This window comes from Sus scrofa, chromosome 2 (assembly GCF_000003025.6).
Source record: "Sus scrofa isolate TJ Tabasco breed Duroc chromosome 2, Sscrofa11.1, whole genome shotgun sequence".
Taxonomy (NCBI): Eukaryota; Metazoa; Chordata; class Mammalia; order Artiodactyla; family Suidae; genus Sus; species Sus scrofa.
The window spans coordinates 69,519,589-69,537,637 of record NC_010444.4 but is presented as its reverse complement, the minus strand read 5'-3'; the positions used below and the strand labels follow the sequence as shown (position 1 = coordinate 69,537,637).

Below are 18,049 nucleotides of genomic sequence, written 5' to 3'. Positions count from 1 at the left end.
ACCTCAGCATGTGGCAGTTCCTGGATCAGGGACTGAACCCGTGCCATAGCAGCAACACAAGCCGCTGCTGGACAAGGCCAGATCCTTACCCCCCCCACCCACGCCCCCCCCATGCCACACCAGAGAACTCCAGAGCAGTCATTTTTATAATAAAGGTCAAAGAAGAGGTCATGTAACAAGATGTTCAAAGGGTCACCCGTTGAGGGAGGAGGAAGAATCAAGGGGCCCCACTGGCCACTGGCCTGTGTGGCCTGCAGCCTGAAGGAGGATCTGGGACCACAGCTAAGACGCTAAAAAAGGAATACCAGCCCTCACTGAGGAGCTGCCAATGAGAGCAGGGCACTACCACTGTGTGATGTCAAAACCACCCGGGCAGGGCGATGGGGCACTGGTGAAAGATGACACAAGGTGGTAAGCCCTGGCAGGTGGCACTGCTCATGGAGGGTATCTCCTGCCAAGGGCTGCATTTTCACAAGGGTCCCTAATGGCCGCATGATATCAGAGCAGCTGCCATCATGCGAGGGGTGAGGAAAGCAAGGCTCAGAGGGGTGTGGTCACCTGCCTGAGGTCGCCCAGCAGGCCCAGGTTTAGCCCCAGGCCATGGCCTCTGCAGCACAGGCTAGCAAGGGGCTAGCGCTGGCTCCGCTGACAGCTGTGTAGAACATGGCTGAAGTTGTCTGATGGGAAAGGCATTCTCACCCTGGATCCTAGCACTGTGCATTGCCACATGGCAGAGAGGGTGGGGGGATGTCAGGGCTGTGATGGCCAAAGACAACGGCATCCCTCTGACACCACCTGCCATCTGAGCTGCCAGGGAAGGTGAGAACCTGGGATCATGGGGCACACCCACTGCTCCACCCCACAGCTGGGTGGCTGCAGGGAGCAGCTTCTTAGGAGTCAGGGTGAGGATTCCAAGAAAGCAAGCAGAAGCAGCTGACACGTGGCTCAGCTCCCTCCCCCACATGTCTGTGTTGCTGCAGCTGCCAGAGGGCGTCTGTGAACACCTGAGTCAGGCGTCTCCTACCAGTGTTTGCAACCCTTCCATGGTTCCCATCTCACTTAGGGCAAAAACCAAAGTCCTCCTCATGGTCCACAAGGCCCTGCAGCCTCTACCCTGTTCCCTCCCTGCCCTCACTTCCTCCCACCCTCACTCACTCTGCTCCAGGCACATGGGCCTTCTCCAACATGCTGGACACAATCCTGCCTCAGGGCCTTTGCACTTGCCAAGCCCCCACCTCCAAGACTCAGCATGGCCTCCTTCCTCACCTCTTCAGGTCTTTGCCTGACTCTCATTGTCTCAGGGAGGTTCTCACTGATCACTCTTTTTTGTTGTTGTTGTTGTTTTTTAGGGCCGTGCTCACAGCACATGGAAGTTTCCAGGATAGGGGTTGAATTGGAGCTGCAGCTGCTGGCCTACACCACAGCTACAGCAATGCCAGATCTGAACCATGTCCCACACCACAGCTCACAGCAGTGCCAGATCCCTGACCCACTGAGTGAGGCCAGGGATTGAATCTGCATCTTCATGGATTCCAGTTGGATCAGTTTCTGCTGTGCCACAGTGGGAACTCCTGACTACTCTATTTTAAACAGCATCCTACCCTTGCACTCTCTAGCCCCTTTCCCACTTCAATATGTGACCGTCTTGCAGACTCTACATGTTTTTACTTATCTTGTTTGATCCTCTCCCCTTTCTGAGCACAAGGGGTGACATCAGTGCACAGGACAGGGCCTAACACACAGGCAGCTCTGATCAAGTGTTGAACAAAAAGATGGATGAGTGGGGATGGGTGCCCAGCCTCCATGTGGGAGCCTGTGGCTGGGTGGAGACTCCAGTGCATTAGGCTGGGGGAAGAACATGCACATACTGCAGCAGAGCTTTGGTCTTGCGAGTGGGATCGTCAGGTCGGAAGTTCTTATACTCCTCCACCTCCTTCTCCAAGGACAGCAGCTGGCTCTGCAGCTTGCTGCGCAAGGCTGGCAGCGACTCCCGGATGTGATTGGTCAGTTGCTGCAGGAGAGAGGCCAGAGGTCAGAAAGCAAAGCTGGCAGGATGCCAGGAAGGGGAAGGCCCGCTCTGCCCACTCAGGGCCCATTCCACAGTGCACACTGCTGCCCCTCCGCCCCAGCCCAGCACAGCCCCCAGTCTCAAGGGACCAACAGAAAGATCCAGCTGGGGTCACACTTGTGGAAGGGGCAGAAAAAGGCAGCACAGCTCAGTCCGCAGCAGTGAGAGGCTGCAAATAGCCCGTGGGGCTTTGGTAGAGCGGATCAACTGGGCCATCCACACCACGGAATACACACAACTGCTGGCAAGGGCCAGGCAGCGGGACCCCAGAGCTGGCTGGGAACAGCCTCCCACAAGTGGTGCAGAGAAAAAAAGCCAAGGAAGCCAATGCAGGAGCCAGGCCCAGAAGGACTGACTGACAGGCAATGGTGCATCCATATCCTGGAACACTGGGGACATACAGACATGGGGCCCACAGATGACAGCAAAAATAGCTTGCCAAAGAAGGCACAGAATGCACATACAATGTGCTCCTGAAAAGAAAGGGAGAAAGGAAGAACCTATTTTCATCTGCACGAACAGAGTGAAGGATGGTTCCCAAGACAAGGGCAGACTGGAGCTGGCGGGTGGGAGGACCCTTCTCCTCTGCAGCCTCCTCTCCTCTGTTGTTCTGCTTTTGAGCCATGTGGGCTTGTTCATTATGCACACACTTCAAAAGGAGGCAGTGGTGCAGAAAAGGTTAGGCAATAAGCCTCAAGCTGGGTTATTTGAGTAAAAGCTGGATACAGAGCAGTGGGTAAATACATTACTGTTCAGGTGGGGGAAATGAAGACGGAAAGGAAGAGAAGAAAGGCAGGAGGAAGGGGTGGGCGGGAGGGAGGATGTTGGTACAGACACATTGGCCTCCCGGGTGTCTAGAATCTCTAGAAGGAAGCCCAGGAAGTGGTGACACCGGCCCCCCTCGGGGGAAGGGACCTGTCACGGGATGGGAGGAAGTGGGACAGTCACCATATTTGGACTGTCTGAGCTTTTTTTGTACTGTGATAAAAGAGAAGGAAAGAAACAAATAAAAGCCGTATTATCAGCTTAAACCACAAATGAAGAGCAGCGTTTTGTGGCCATCTGTCCTACGATACAAAAGAAATGATACACACTACCCATCCAGCTAGATAAAATATGTGAAGAAGCCTTGCACTCAGTGGCCTGAAGTGCCTGATGGTCACCCCCAAGGCCCTGTGTGACTCGGGGCTCAGCCCAGGGGCGCCCCCCTGTGAGAACTGCAGGTATTTGGGGGCGGGGATCTACACTACATGTCCTGCAGTCCACTCTGGTCCCTCACAGCATCATGGGGCAATACAGCAGACCCACTTAGCTCCTGGCACAGTAGAGGGGCAGGGACCAGCACTCCAGGAAGCACCAGGATGTGGAGCCAGAAACCTGGCAGAGCCAGCTGGGCTGCTTGCCTGTGGATCTCAGTGGCTCTCAGAGGAGGCCCCAGGCATCTACAGGGAATTTTACTACCCTTTGTCTTTCTCCATCCCTCTGCCCAGACAGACTATCCCCACTTCCTTTCCTGGATGGCCCCGCCCATTGGACACTTAGCTCCATCCTTGTCCGCCTGAGCTGCCTTCTTGCTCTGTGCCAGCTCCCTTCCCGGCCCTCATCACTGCCTAACACTTGACCTGGGGACTTGTTCCTAGTCGGTGCACCCAGTTAGAAATATGCCTCCCCCAAGGACAGGGCCTGGCTCCCACACTGCCACTGTGTCCCACTGCAGGCATGAAGGATGGTCGCTCTGAGGCCCTGCCCCCACCTGAGATGCCACCACACAGCACGGAGGGGGAATTCCATGTAACCCTGGACCACCCAGACAGCTCCTAAGGAGCGTTCTGCCTGATACAGTATAGCCACATAATCGCTTTAGCAATTGTACACATGCTAAATGATATTAGAAACAGCAGCTTTTTCTAGACTAGGAACCAGAAAAACTGGCTAAATGGCCCTCCAAAAATATCCTGGTTAGGACTTCCTCTTGGCTCAGGTTAGGGATCTAACACTGTCCCTGACATTGTCCCTGCTGTGGCTCTGCTTAGAGGTGTGGTGAGGGTTTGATACCTGGCCCGGGGACTTCTGCAAGCCATAGGCGCAGCTAAAAAATAAAATAAAAATCAAGGGGCATCCATGACTATGTCATCATTTATGGTAAGAAAGGGAGAAATTTGATTCACAAAATTCCCTTTTGGCCTTTATGGGCAAAATGAAACTCAGGCAATAAATCAACCATACTCTAATAAAAAATTTTAGGAGTTCCCACTGTGGCTAAGCAGAAATGAACCCGACTAGTATCTATGAGGATATAGGTTCGATCCCTGGCCCCGCTCAGTGAGTAAAGGATCCTGTGTTGCCATGAGCTGTGGTGTAGGTAGCCCGTGTGGCTTGGATCTGGCGTTGCTGTGGCTGTAGTGTAGGCCAGCAGCTGTAGCTCCAATTTGACCCCTAGCCTGGGAACTTCCTTCCATATGCCACAGTGCAGCCCTAAAAAGCAAAATAAAAAAAAACTTTTTTGAAAAAAGAAACTCAGGCAGTAATAACAGTGGTCCCCTATAGGTGAGAGGTGGAAACTTATACTTTTTTTTTTTGGCTGCACCTTCTACTTGTGGAAGTTCCCTGGCCAGGGACTGAACGTGCACTGCCGTCTCCACCTGTGCCACAGCTGCGGCAATGCCAGATCCTTAACCCATTGCGCCACACAGGACTTTCCTTCACTGTATACTTTAAATGATCATGAACCCTGTGAATACATTAATTATGAAAAAAGAATAATAAGAAGGCAATGAAATAGCAGAGTTGCCTGCATTTGGTACGTGCTATATTTCATGTAGCCTAGTTGATGAGCACATAGGAGATGACAACCCTGGGGCAGGGACGGTGATAACTCCCGATTGATGGACAGGGGAGGGAGGCTCAGCGAGGCTGGGCTGGGCTGGGCTTTGGACCCAAGAAGGTCAAGCTCCAAAGTCCTCCCGCTTACCCACTGTTTAGTGCTACCAGCCACCCTGCCTTGGTCCAAGTGAGGCAGGCACTCGTAACCCTGGTCATCAAAGTCAGGAGCTATACACATGATGACTAAATAATTACAGTGGAAATTAAAATAATGGTACTAATAACATCGATGGCAATAACATTATTGGCACCAATTCATTGAACAACCACTCTTCACGAGGCCTTAAATCAAACAAATGTTGACTGAATCAATTTTGCTAAAATTTGTTCTGCATTAGACCAAGAACAGAGCCATTGTGGATGGCAGCTGTGGTACAGTGCATAGCCTGAGCAAGTGCACAAAACCCTCTCTGTACCTGATTCAGAGTCTTCTGCAGGTGTGGGGTGCCCATGCGGTCAGCCATGTGCCGGTAGGCGGGGTGGGAGAGGAAGAATTTCCTCTCAGCCGCCAGAGCTGCACGAATGTCCTTCTTGCCCTCGATGTCCTTCTGGCTGCGGTTCACCACACCAATGTAGCCTGTGGGGAGATGGAGTCAGGGCAGAGTGCCTACTATGGACCAGCCACGGGGCTGGGCAATATACAGGTGTAGGTGGATTCTGCCCTACCAGTCACTAGCAGACGAGGTGACAAGCCATACACATTACTCAGAAGCAACACAGAGAACATAAAGGTACAGTCCTGAAAAGCAATGTAAGTGTTTGAAGAAGGACAATAAAGAGTTCCTGTCCTGGCTCAGCGGTTAAAGAACCGGACTACCATCCATGAGGACAAGGGTTTGATCCCTGGCCTCGATCAGTGGGTTAAGGATCTGGTGTTGCTGTGGCTGTGGCTGTGGCTGGCAGCTACAACCCCAATTCGACCTCTAGACTGGAACCTCTATAAGCCGCGGGTGTGGCCCTAAAAAGAAAAAAAGAAAAGAAAAAAGAAGGGCAATGAGAGACAGTTAATCTTGCCAGATATTAATGCCTATTACATTTGAAAAGGCTGGGTATATTGGGGCATGTATGTCTAGAGAGATTAATGGAATAGAACAGAAAGTCCAAAGCCGCATCCACCCACACTTTTTTTTTTTTTTCTTTTTTGTCTTTTTGCCTTTTCTAGGGCCACTCCCGCAGCATATGGAGGTTCCCAGGCTAGGGTTCATATTGGAGCTGTAGCTGCCGGCCTACGCCAGAGCCACAGCAACGTTGGATCCAAACCGCATCTGCAACCAACACCACAGCTCACAGTAACGCCGGATCGTTAACCCACTGAGCAAGGGCAGGGATCGAACTCACAACCTCGTGGTTCCTAGTCGGATTCGTTAACCACTGCGCCACGAAGGGAACTCCATCACCAACACTTTAAATTCAATGGAGGAAAGCTGGATTACCCAAGGATCACAGTCAGCAAAGAAACAAAGTCTGGTGTGCACCAAAACGAACTCTCTAGGATTCATAGGCTTACATATAAAACATAAAAATCAAAGTATTTGGAGGAAACATGGGTGTTTTTCAAAATTACTGTGGTCAAAACTTTTGCCCTTTTTTTTTTTTTTTTTTTGGCCATGCCCATGGCACTTGGAAATTCCTGGGCCAGGGACTGAACCCATGCCATAGAAGTGACCCAAGCCACACAAGTGACAATGCCAGATCCTTAACCCTCTGAACCACCAGGGAAATCCCTTTGTGTTAAAATCTTCTAAATAGAATATAAGACACAGTTTGTTGTGAGTACTTGAGAAGCAGGACTTGGGAGACAGCTTGCTAATTGACAATTTTTGGTACCACCTTGAAATTTTTTTAAACACGCGAAACTATTTGTAGGATAAAAACGCTAGTTTGAAGAACGGATCTATAATATTTGGACATCAAGAAATTGGAAGAGGACAAGGGAACAGGGACAGGACTAAGAAGCCAGAAGAGCCAGGAGCCCCGAGCACGGGTATATCAATGGGTGTTGTGGGAAACAGAGAACTTAGCCTAGTGGTGGACACATGGTAACCACAGTGGTGGTTATTGTTATTCATATAACTACAGTTGGGAGAACTATACTGAGTATTTTGTAATAACCTATAAGGGAAAGGAATCTGCAAGTTATATATATATAACTTGCAGATATATATAAATAATAGTTGTATATATGTATATCTTTATATATCTATATAGATATATATGCATAAGTATATCACTCTGCTGTATACCTGAAACTAACACAACATTGTAAATCTCAACTTCAATTGAAAAAATAATAGTAACAATTGTACTGTAAAATGCCAGCACTATGGGAAGCTGGGTGAAAGGTGTATAGGAATGCTGCATACTATCCTTACAACTCTTCTGTAAGACTAAAATTTTTTCCAAAAAGGAAGATGAGTCTGACCAACACCATAAAGAAAAAAAAAGTTGGAAAGGTGGACTGGACATAATAGCAAAAAAGCTTGAAGTGAAAACCACACATATCTGTATCCCATTCTCTTAGTGGGGTTCATTTGATATCTCTTTGCGAAGGAGGGGAGTGGCGCTGCCATTTATCCTGCCAAGTCTTAGGCAGACCTGACTGATTTTCATCCTCTCTGGGTCTGTCATCATGTCCATTTTATTTTATTTATTTGGCTGCACCTGCAACATACAAAAGTTCCTGGACCAGGGATCAAATCTGTGCCACAGCAGTGACAATGCCAGATCCTTAACCACTAAGACACCAGGGAACTCCATCATGCCCATTTTACAGATAAGGGAACTGAGCCATGCCAAGGAGGGGGCTCCTTGCTCAAGGTCACAGAGAGGCTCAGTAGGGGAAGCAAGATACGAACCCAGATCCATAAGAAGCCCAGACTCACTATCACCCGTATAACAGTGAGCAGAAGGTAAACAGCAGCTGGTGGGGGCGGTGGGCAGAGACAGTATCTGGCTGGGTTTGTGGTTCTTTTGAAGGTACAAAGTTCTGAGTCTTTTCTAAGTGAAGAAAAAGGATCCAATTGGGAGTTCCGGTCGTGGCACAGTGGAAACAAATACGACTAGGAATCACGAGGTTGCGGGTTCAATCCCTGGCATCACTCAGTGGGTTAAGGACCCAGCATTTCCATGAGCTGTGGTGTAGGTCACAGACACGGTTCAGATCTGGTGTCACTGGGGCTGTGGTGTAGGCCGGCAGCTGCAGCTCTGATTAGACTCCTAGCCAAGGAACGTCCATATGCTGTGGGTGAGGCCCTAAAAAGCAAAAAAAAAAAAAAAAAAAAAAAAAAGCTGAAGGATGAGAGGAGGAGCCTGAGGCCATTTTGTCTGGAGCAAGCTTGCAAGGGAGCTGGGAGAGGAAGGGCCACCTTTCTTAGAAACAGACAGGAAGGCAGAGAAGGGAAGACAAGGAGGATTGGAAGTGGGAGGAAGAAGCTGAGGAGGCCAACACACGATGCTCCTTGGGCGGCAATGCTGAGGCCAGCCTCGTGTCTCTTGGGGTCTAAGCTGGTGATCCAAGACAAGTGGAGGCAGCAAAAGGTCGAGGTGACTGGTGGAAGGTGTGGGGACAGGTGAGCTCTGTCCGAATCCAGGGCTACCCCTTTCCACTCAGTGCACCTCAGCAATGCTGGAGGAAGGTGGCAGCCAGGGTCTGAACCTTTTCCCACGCCTCTCCCAGACACCCAGGAGGGAATCAGAGGGCGAGCAGACTCCAGAGGAAAAGACGGGGAAAGGAAAGCAGTCACTGAAGAAATGGCCTAAAAACCAAACAAAAACCTTGATGGATCTTCAACACTGCACCACAGTGAAAATCAGGAAACAACCTAGGTGTCCAATAGGGATTGAGCAATGGCCCACGCACACCCACATGAGAGACCACACAAGATCTTTTACAGTTGTCTTAAAGAGTATTTGCCTGTCATGGGGACATGGTCTGCTTTGCTCCTACATGAAATGGAAAAGCAGGTCACAAGGCGGCGAGGTGCTGGAGAGTCAGCCTGCCAAACCAGCTCTGGCCTTTAAGGACTGTGAATCACTATGTTGTACATCTGAAACTTATATGATATATTTATTTTTATTTAATTATTTTATCTTTTTTTTAGGGCTGCACCTGCAGCATATGGAGGTTCCCAGACCAGGGGTCTAATCGGAGCTGTAGCTGCTGGCCTATGCCAGGGCCACAGCAACGCCAGATCAGAGCCATGTCTGCAACCTACACCACAGCTTGCGACAACACCAGATCCTCTACCCACTGAGCGAGGCCAGGGATCAAACCCGAAACCTCATGGTTCCTAGTCAGATTCGTTTCCGCTGCATCACAACAGGACCCCCCTGAAATTTATATAATATTGTACACCAATTATACCTCAACAAAAAAAAAAAAAGGGAGTTTCCACTGTGGCACAACAGGATCGGCAGTGTCTCTGCACCCTAGGATGCAGGTTCAATCCCGGGCCTGGAACAGTGGGTTAAAGGATCTAGCATTGCTGCAACTGTGGCATAGGTCGAAACTGCAGCTTGGATCTGATCCCTGGCCTGGGAACTCCATATGTCATGGTACAGCCACAAAAGAAAAAAAAAAGTCCTGTTAAGAAATATGGAACACCCAGATCTACTAGATTACTCTACAGCCTTATTTATAAATACTAGAATTTAAATTATTTTCCTTTTGCAGGATTTATGGTCAAATATTGAAATATGAAAATACTTAGTATTACACAATTTTGTTATTCTACCGGTTTCATCAATAATTGTATATTTTACTTGCCCACATGATAATGCATTACAAAATTAAGAAATAAAATAGAGAAAACAAAAAACAAAAAACCAGGAGTTCCTGCTGTGGTGCAATGGGATCAACGGCGTTTTGGGAGTATTGGGAAACAGGTTCGATACCTGCCTGGCACAATGGATTAAGAATCCAGAGTTGCTGCAGCTGTGGCATAGATCTGATCCCTGGCCCGGGAACTCCATATGCTGGAGGGCAGCCAGAAAAAAACAAACAAAACCCACCCAAACAGCAAAAAACCCCACAAAACCAGCTCCACCACATTTCAGTTTTGTGAGCTGGGGCAAGAGGTTTAGCCTCTTTGTGCCCCAGGTTCTTCGTCCATAAAATGGAGATGAGCACAAAGCCACTGCATTAAACTGCATTAAATGGGTTCATCCACACCAATAGCACGGAAGAGTGCATGTTATGCAATAGATAATCAATGTTTGCTGTTATCTCTCTCTTTCTCTCTTTTTGGCTACACCCAAGGCACATGGAAATTCCTGGGCCCGGGACCATACCACAGCAGTGACAACACCAAATCCTTCACCCACTGTGCTACCAGGGAACCCGGCTAGTCTCATTTTTTGAAAATAACAATACTTGGGCTACTCTTGTCAGAATATCTGAAGCTAAACTAAACCCGAGCCTAATCAGCCTCTGTCTAGATCTAATTACCAGTTGGAACTGCAACTGGCCTGATCCTGAGTGTGCGACACGATCTGGTTTCTTCCACAAATAAGCAGTACAGATCAAGTGGCTAGAGGGGGAGCTGCATGAACAGAAGAGTAGGTATTGATGTGTCAAATGATAGGATGCCTAGGATTTGCCTCAGAATCCAGGAAGAAAAAGAAAGGACCCTAGGGGTATTTAAGATCAGTCGTGTGCAATTAGCAGGGAGGCTGGGCTGGGGGCTCCTCGCACTTTTCTCTCCACTTGAGAGAAGGTTTGAAAACGTTCCTCATGGAAAGCAAGTATGAACAGTAAGAAAAGGTACAAACCCTCAGGAACTCTTGGGAAGAAGACCCACTGAGTATTAACTAGGGGGAGATGGGCTGTGAATGATTCCAATTTCCTTTTTCTGGACAGCTGTTTCTTTTTCCGTCTTTTTAGGGCCACACCTGTAGCATGTGGAAGTTTCCAGTCTAGGGGTCAAATTGGAGCTATAGCTGCTGGCCTTCGCCAGAGCCATAGCAACTCAGGATCCGAACAGTCTGTGACCTACACCATAGCTCACAGAAATGCCAGATTCTTAACCCACTGAGCATGGCCAGGGATCAAACCCACATCCTCATGGATACTAATTGGGTTCGTTACTGTTGAGCCACAACAGGAACTCTGGGACAGCAGTTTCTGTTCCCCAAATGAGTAGGTGTTCACTGAGTAACTGAAAGTGAACACTGGGAGTTCCCTGGTGGCACAGTGGGTTAAAAGAACCGGGGTTGTCACTGCTGTGGCTCAGGTCGATGCTGTGGTACAGGTTTGATCCCTGGTCTGGGAACTTCCGCCTGCCGTGTAGGCAAGAAAACAAAAAGTGAATGTACACAAATCAGAGGAAAAAGATACCTAGGTTCACTTGCACAGAAAAAAAGGTTTTACAATAGCACAGAAGAGCAGTTACCTCTGGGCTGTAGGGAAATGGGATGGTGAATATATCTGTGAGCGTTTGCCGAGGTTTCTATTGTTCTATAAACAACAAATAGTTTTCCAGTAGCCAGGGTGCCCCAGCATTCCTGCTGCTCAAGCTCACCCATCTTGCCCACCCTGTGGCCCCCAGGCACACCCCCTACCCCCGCACCTCTTCTCAAGGGGAGCAGCTTGTTCTCCAGGACATCCCTGGCATCAGTGCCTTCGTCCATCAGGTCAAGCTTGGTGATGACGCCAATGGTCCGCAGGCCTGAAAGAGCAGAGGTCAGAGGGCCATGAGGAATGAGCACAGGCTGGTGACCCCGGGCTACCTGGGGTCCAGTTGGGCTTCCCACTTCCAGGCTGTGCCACCTGGGACAAGCCATAACATCGCCTGCCTGGATCCTCATGTCAAATGAGGACATTTGACAATGCACTGATCTCAGGGGGTGGTCCATAAGGATAAACCTGGCACTTGGCAAAAGTTCAATCAATCAACGCTGGCCACTGTCACTGTCGTTGGCACGACCAGGGACGGCATCTGGTTCAGGTATCATCAGAGGGCGACCTGACTAAACACGAACCCCGGCTCAGAGTCTCCATGCTGTGCTGTGCTGAGTGGCGGGCAGGGTGCCAATGGAACATGCGGACCCATGACGACTGTTTCTCGGGATACCTCTCATGTCACTGGCCAAACTTCCGCTCTGGAAACCACCCTGTGGAATTCCTCTTTGTCCCAAGCTGCCCAGAATCAAGGGGAGCCTGAGGATCAACTGTCCTTGCTGATGCTCAAGGGCTCCCCTGTGCTAGTTGCAGGCATACACATGTATCTGTGTGTGACATACACACAGAGGACAGAGAGACCCAGGAGATCTCCAGTGGGTGCTTAGATGGGCGTCGATGGGGAGATGGCCATGCCCTCCCTGGAGCCCGCGCCTGCTCACATTCTGCTGTGAGCGGGCATCACCTTTCTGGAGGGCAAAGGAGCCACGGCTATGAACACCGATGCCTCAGGCTGGGGCAGGAGAGGGGAGAGGCAGCCCAAGGTAGAAGGATGTGACCGGGGAGTGGCTCTGGGGCATCGACTCTGCTGGAAATGGCCAACCTCACTAGAGCATTGTTCCTGAAAGGTCAGAAACAACCCTAATTTCAAGAACAAAGAAAAGGCAGCAGTGGGCAGCCAGGAGGATGGCTACGGGTGTATGTCCCTATGGTAAAAGGTAAGCACACCCACAGAACAGAAAAAGAGGAACCATCACCCTATTTCTACAAATGTTGAGTTTATGTGGAAGAACAAAGTCTGAAAGAAAATTTGCCAAGAATGGCCACCAGTATCTGCAGGGGGAGAGGTGCTGCCACATTTTAGGTTTTCGTATTTTACAATAGTGACATCTGGGAGTAATAATGATGAATATTTTCGAAGTTAGAATGATACTTTTTTCGGAAGAATGCCAGCATCCAGTTCACAAACGGTGCTTGACTGTATGCACCCCCACTTACTCACCGCCTGATCTAGCCTCTATGGAGTCTTTGTCACAGGCACATTCCATTTCCTGGGACAAAACAGGGTGGGGGGACAGGAAGGTTGAGGGGGCTGTGGGCAGGGGTGGCCCCTCTCAGGAAAGCGCACCTAGAAGACCTTGGGAAGGAGCCGGCAGAGCCCTGAACTCTTGAGGGGCTTGCAGTCCAGGGCTGGAAAGGAGCCACCTTTGCCTACTGCTCCCCAGGCCTGCAAATTGGGGAGTGTGAGCCACAGAGCCCGTCTCCCCCAACTCCTTCCAAAACACTATGGGATCCAGGCAGCTGGAAGACAATTTGGGAAATGTATTGCAGTGTGTGTCATCCTCTGCTAAACCCCCACCACTTTCAGAACACACCCAGCTTCCCACTGCAGCCCCCACGGCCTGCTTGACCAGCCGTGGCCACTCCAGGGCCTCAACTCCTCTGCCCTCCCTTTGCTCACTCTGGTCTGGCACACTGGCCTCCCTGTTGTGTCCTGGGCACCTCCTTATTTTGAAAATATTCCTTGACTGCACCCCACAGCATGCGGATGTTTCCGGGCCAGGGATCGAACTGGCACCACAGTGGATGACCCAAGGCACTGCAGTGACTGCACCAGATCCTTAACCCCCTGTGTCACAAAAGAGCTCCTCCTGGGCATCTGTTGAGCATCCACTGCCCATTTTCCCGGATTTTGCCTCTTTTCATCATTCTGGTCTTGTCTAAAACCTCATATCCTCAGAGGCTGGTGACAGCCCCCCTTCCATTCCAGCATCTCTCAAAGGGCTCCATTTCCCTCCAGTGCTTACCACTACCTGGAGAGGCTTATTTCCTTGCTGGATTCTGTCTCACCATGGAATAGCAGCTCACCGGTGGCAGGGCCCTGCCATCAATTTTGTCCCCTATGGGGTTCCCAAGGCTGAAACAAAGCCTGGCCTGCAGCAGGGGCTTAACTGACATTTCCTGAATGAATGACCACTGGCCAAGTTTGACCCAGAACCCCCTGGGACATAGATGCCAGAGTCTGCACTCATTCCTACTGCCCCAACTTATTTCGTGAACTCGTCATCCTCTCTCCCTCATGGCCTGGCCCCTGAGCAGTTACTGAGAGCTCACCTGCCCTCTCAGCAGCTCCACAAGTTAGGACTCCTGTTCCTGTTTCCACAGAAGGGACCCAGCCTCAGGGGGGATAAGTAACTTCTAGAGGATCTGGACTCATATCTGCATCCAGGGAAGGCTGTGCCCTTCCCCACCCAACCCCCCAGACTAGCTTTCTGCCCAAGCGAAGCAGAGATCACCGCATCTAAGGAAGAATGCCAACTGTCACACGATGGATGGCCTCCCGGGGGATGCCCCCCAACTCCTGAACTGTTGGCCCTCCTGAGAAATGCTATGTCCCAGGCCTTTTCCTGAGGAGGTCATGTGCCAAAGAGATCACCTGTGATGTGGAATCAAGAGTACAAGGCAAGTCACAGTGCCCTCAGGGGCTGGGAAGGGGTAGCTCCTGCTATGGGGCCCCATGGGCGTGGGTACCTTGAGGGTCGACCTCCTTGGCCAGCTTGAGGGCGTCCGAGTTGGCCAGGTCCATGTTGGCGGGGGTGACGGCGAGGATGAGGCTGCTCTCCCGGCTGATGAACTGCAGGATCATGTCCTTGATCTGGTACTCGATGTCTGGGGGCTGGTCCCCCACGGGCACCTTGGTGATGCCCGGCAGGTCGATGAGGGTCAGGTTCAACACTGGGAGGGAAACCAGAGTGCAAGGCCATTAGAGCTGGGGGAGGGGAGGCACGCACAGCTCTGAAGGACCTGGCTGCTTCCCCAAGTGCTGGGGGTCAGGCCTCAGGATTTCTTTGGCTGCTCCAATTGGATACCATCTTTTGACCCAATAACTCTCTTCAAGGACCTCATCCTGTAGATGCCCTCTCTGTGAGTACAGGGATTTGAGGGATACAGCTGCTTTTTTAATGAAGTGACTCTATTTTCTTTTTGTATTGATGTATGGGTGACATTAGGTAAGTTACAAATGTACAATATAGTGATTCACCATTTTTAAAGATTATATTCCATTTCTACTTATTATCAGTGATAAGGTGTTTTTTTGTTTTTTGTTTTTTTTGTTTTGCTTTTTAGGGCTGCACCTGCAGCACATAGAGGTTCCCAGGCTAGGGGTCTAATTGGAGCTACAGCTGCTGGCCTATGCCACAGCCACAGCAATGCTGGATGTGAGCCGCGTCTGTGACCCACATCACAGCTCACGGCAATGCCGGATCCTTAACCCACTGAGTGAGGCCAGGGATTGAACCCGCAACCTCATGGTTCCTAGTCAGATTCGTTTCCACTGCAGCACAAAGGGAACTCCGTAAGGTTTTAAATTTAGACATTTGTATCTATAGATTGGAATTTCTCTCCATGGCTACATAAATTTCATCTATCAATTTAGCCAGTACCAAGGAACAATTAAAAACAAAAGATCAGGACTTCCTGCTGTGGTGCAGTGCGTTAATGATCCGTGTGCAGGGGGCAGCTGCAGCTTGGATTCGATCCCTAGCCTGGGAACATCCATATGCCATGGATGTAGCCAAAAAAGAAAACAAAGAAAAAGGAAAAAAAAAAAACCCACACTCTGATAATAACCTATTTGGGAAAGAATCTGAAAAAAGAATGGCTATAGGTATGTGTATACCTGAATCACTCAGCCATATACCTGAAACTTGTACAACATTGTAAGTCAACTATAATGCAATTAAATTTTTTAAAAATGGGGAACTATATCTAATCTCTTGGATTAGAACATGATGGCAGATAGTATGAGAAAAGGAATGTATATACATGTGACTGGGTTACTATTCTATACAGCAGAAATTGACACAACACTGCAAATCAACCACACTTTAATAAAAAATATACATTAAAAAAAAAACAGGGAGTTGCCATCATAATTCAGTAGTTAATGAATGCAACTAGTATCCATGAAGACATGGGTTCGATCCCTGGCCTCGCTCAGTGGATTAAGGATCTGGCGTTGCCGTTAACTGTGGTATAGGCCGCAGACGAGACTCTGATCCCGTGTTGCTGTGGCTGTGGTGTAGGCCAGCAGCCACAACTTCAATCTGACCCCTAACCTGGGAATATCCATATGCCGCTGAGATGCACTCATACAAAAAAAAAGGCATCAATGATTATATTATGCTATGATTTGAGTAAAAGAGATGAAACACACATGTGATACACACGTATGTATTCATAACTACCTATATGTATCATTTGAAGAAATGAGATATAATAATTATAATTTGGGGGACCAGGAGGTTTTTGCTAGATATTTCCTTTTATAACTTCTGAATATGAGCAACATACAGACATCATTTATTCAAAAATAAATAAATTTAGGAAGTTCCCGTTACGGCGCACAGGAAATGAATCCAACTAGTATCCATGAGCATGTGGGTTCGATCCCTGGCCTCGCTCAGTGGGTCGGCAATCCGGCATTGCTATGAGTTGTAGTGTAGGTCTCAGATGAGGTTTAGCTCCTCCGTTGCTGTTGCTGTGGCCTTGGCCGGCAGCTATAGCTCTGATTCAACCCCTAACCTGGGAACTTCCATATGCCGCGGGTACGGCTCTAAAAAGAAAAGAAATAAAAATAAATAAACAAATTTAAAAACTCATCACAAAGAACCCATACATACTGAGGTGTTAAGGGTCGGCTGGAATATTCACCAAATACCATCTAAGTTGGCAATCCATGCTGCTGGGCCATATACATTTATACAGCTTATTCTGTTTAAATGATGCAGTTTTAAAATCAGGACTTTTCTGGCTTTCTGGCTCCTCTCCAGGAACCAAAAGACTGGCTGCCTTGGGCTGGTATCACTGTGTGGCCACCATTCATCTGGAACCAGAGCCACCGCTGCGCCTTTAAAATGAACATATAGGAGTTCCCGTCGTGGCGCAGTGGTTAACGAATCCGACTAGGAACCATGAGGTTGCGGGTTCGATCCCTGCCCTTGCTCAGTGGGTTAACGATCCGGCGTTGCCGTGAGCTGTGGTGTAGGTTGCAGATGCGGCTCGGATCCTGCGTTGCTGTGGCTCTGGCGTAGGCTGGTGGCTACAGCTCCGATTGGACCCCTAGCCTGGGAACCTCCATATGCCGCGGGAGCGGCCCAAGAAATAGCAAAAAGACAAAAAAAAAAAAAAAAATAAATAAATAAAAAAAAAATAAAATAAAATGAACATATAGCCGCAATTCGCCCCACTCCTGACAGTCTCCCTGGCATGCTGTTTTTCTTAGAGCTGAGATGGATTTCTCGGTGCCATGTTCATATCGGACAGAAGCGGGAGGACGAAGATCAGAGGGCTATGTGCATGTGAAGAAGAATGGGAAGGGGCATATTTTTTGTGAGAGCCTGACCCGACCCAGCTTTCCCCTGCCCCGTACGTGAGGGGTACCTTGCTACCTACCGTGTGGTGAGTAGACCCGCAAGTTGATGGGCACTGGGGAGATGCCTTTATTGGTCCCCGTGACCCTGTCGGTCTCCGCTTCGATCTCCTGTCGGACTTCTTCAAAGTCTGTAAACTTTTTGGACTTGCAGTGTAAAAACTCAGCATATTCTGCAAAGGGAGGAAAGATGCTCAAAATGAGAAAGAGAAGGGCTCTTGCTGTGGATGGGGAGCAGATGGCCTTCTGGGACAGGTGCCTTGTCAAGCAGAGGAAGTTTAATCAGTCACAGGTGCTCTAGAAATTTGGGGAGCAACAGATTCATCTTCTTGACAAGTATTTGAGGGGAGCTAACCCACTGATCCAGTCCTCTTCTAGACCTGGGGGATTCCACAAGGTATAAAACTGGCAAAAATTCTGACTCTGTGAAATGGACACCCTCACAAAGCATTTGTACAGGTCATGACATATTATGAGTTTAAAAAAAAAAAAAAACCGGGAGTTCCCGTCGTGGCACAGTGGTTAACGAATCCGACTAGGAACCATGAGGTCGCGGGTTCGGTTCCTGCCCTTGCTCAGTGGGTTAACGATCCGGCGTTGCCGTGAGCTGTGGTGTAGGTTGCAGACGCGGCTCGGATCCCGCGTTGCTGTGGCTCTGGCGTAGGACAGTGGCTACAGCTCCGATTCAACCCCTAGCCTGGGAACCTCCATATGCCGCGGAAGCGGCCCAAGAGATAGCAACAACAACAACAACAACAACAAAAAAAGA

General features: G+C 49.3%; 1 protein-coding gene across 19 annotated transcripts in view; it reads right to left on the bottom strand.

Annotated features, from left to right (window-relative positions):
* The window catches only part of DNM2 (dynamin 2), a 100,417-nt gene that overhangs the window by 36,790 nt on the left and 45,578 nt on the right, over nucleotides 1-18,049 (bottom strand). For all 19 annotated transcript variants that reach the window (XM_021083813.1, XM_021083807.1, XM_021083812.1 and 16 more), the window contains exons 3-7: nucleotides 17,304-17,453; nucleotides 14,379-14,582; nucleotides 11,518-11,616; nucleotides 5,368-5,528; nucleotides 1,869-2,011 (exon numbers count right to left, since the gene is read on the bottom strand). In XM_021083813.1, coding sequence (XP_020939472.1) covers nucleotides 1,869-2,011; nucleotides 5,368-5,528; nucleotides 11,518-11,616; nucleotides 14,379-14,582; nucleotides 17,304-17,453 — 757 coding nt within the window. The remainder of the gene's footprint in view (nucleotides 1-1,868; nucleotides 2,012-5,367; nucleotides 5,529-11,517; nucleotides 11,617-14,378; nucleotides 14,583-17,303; nucleotides 17,454-18,049) is intronic.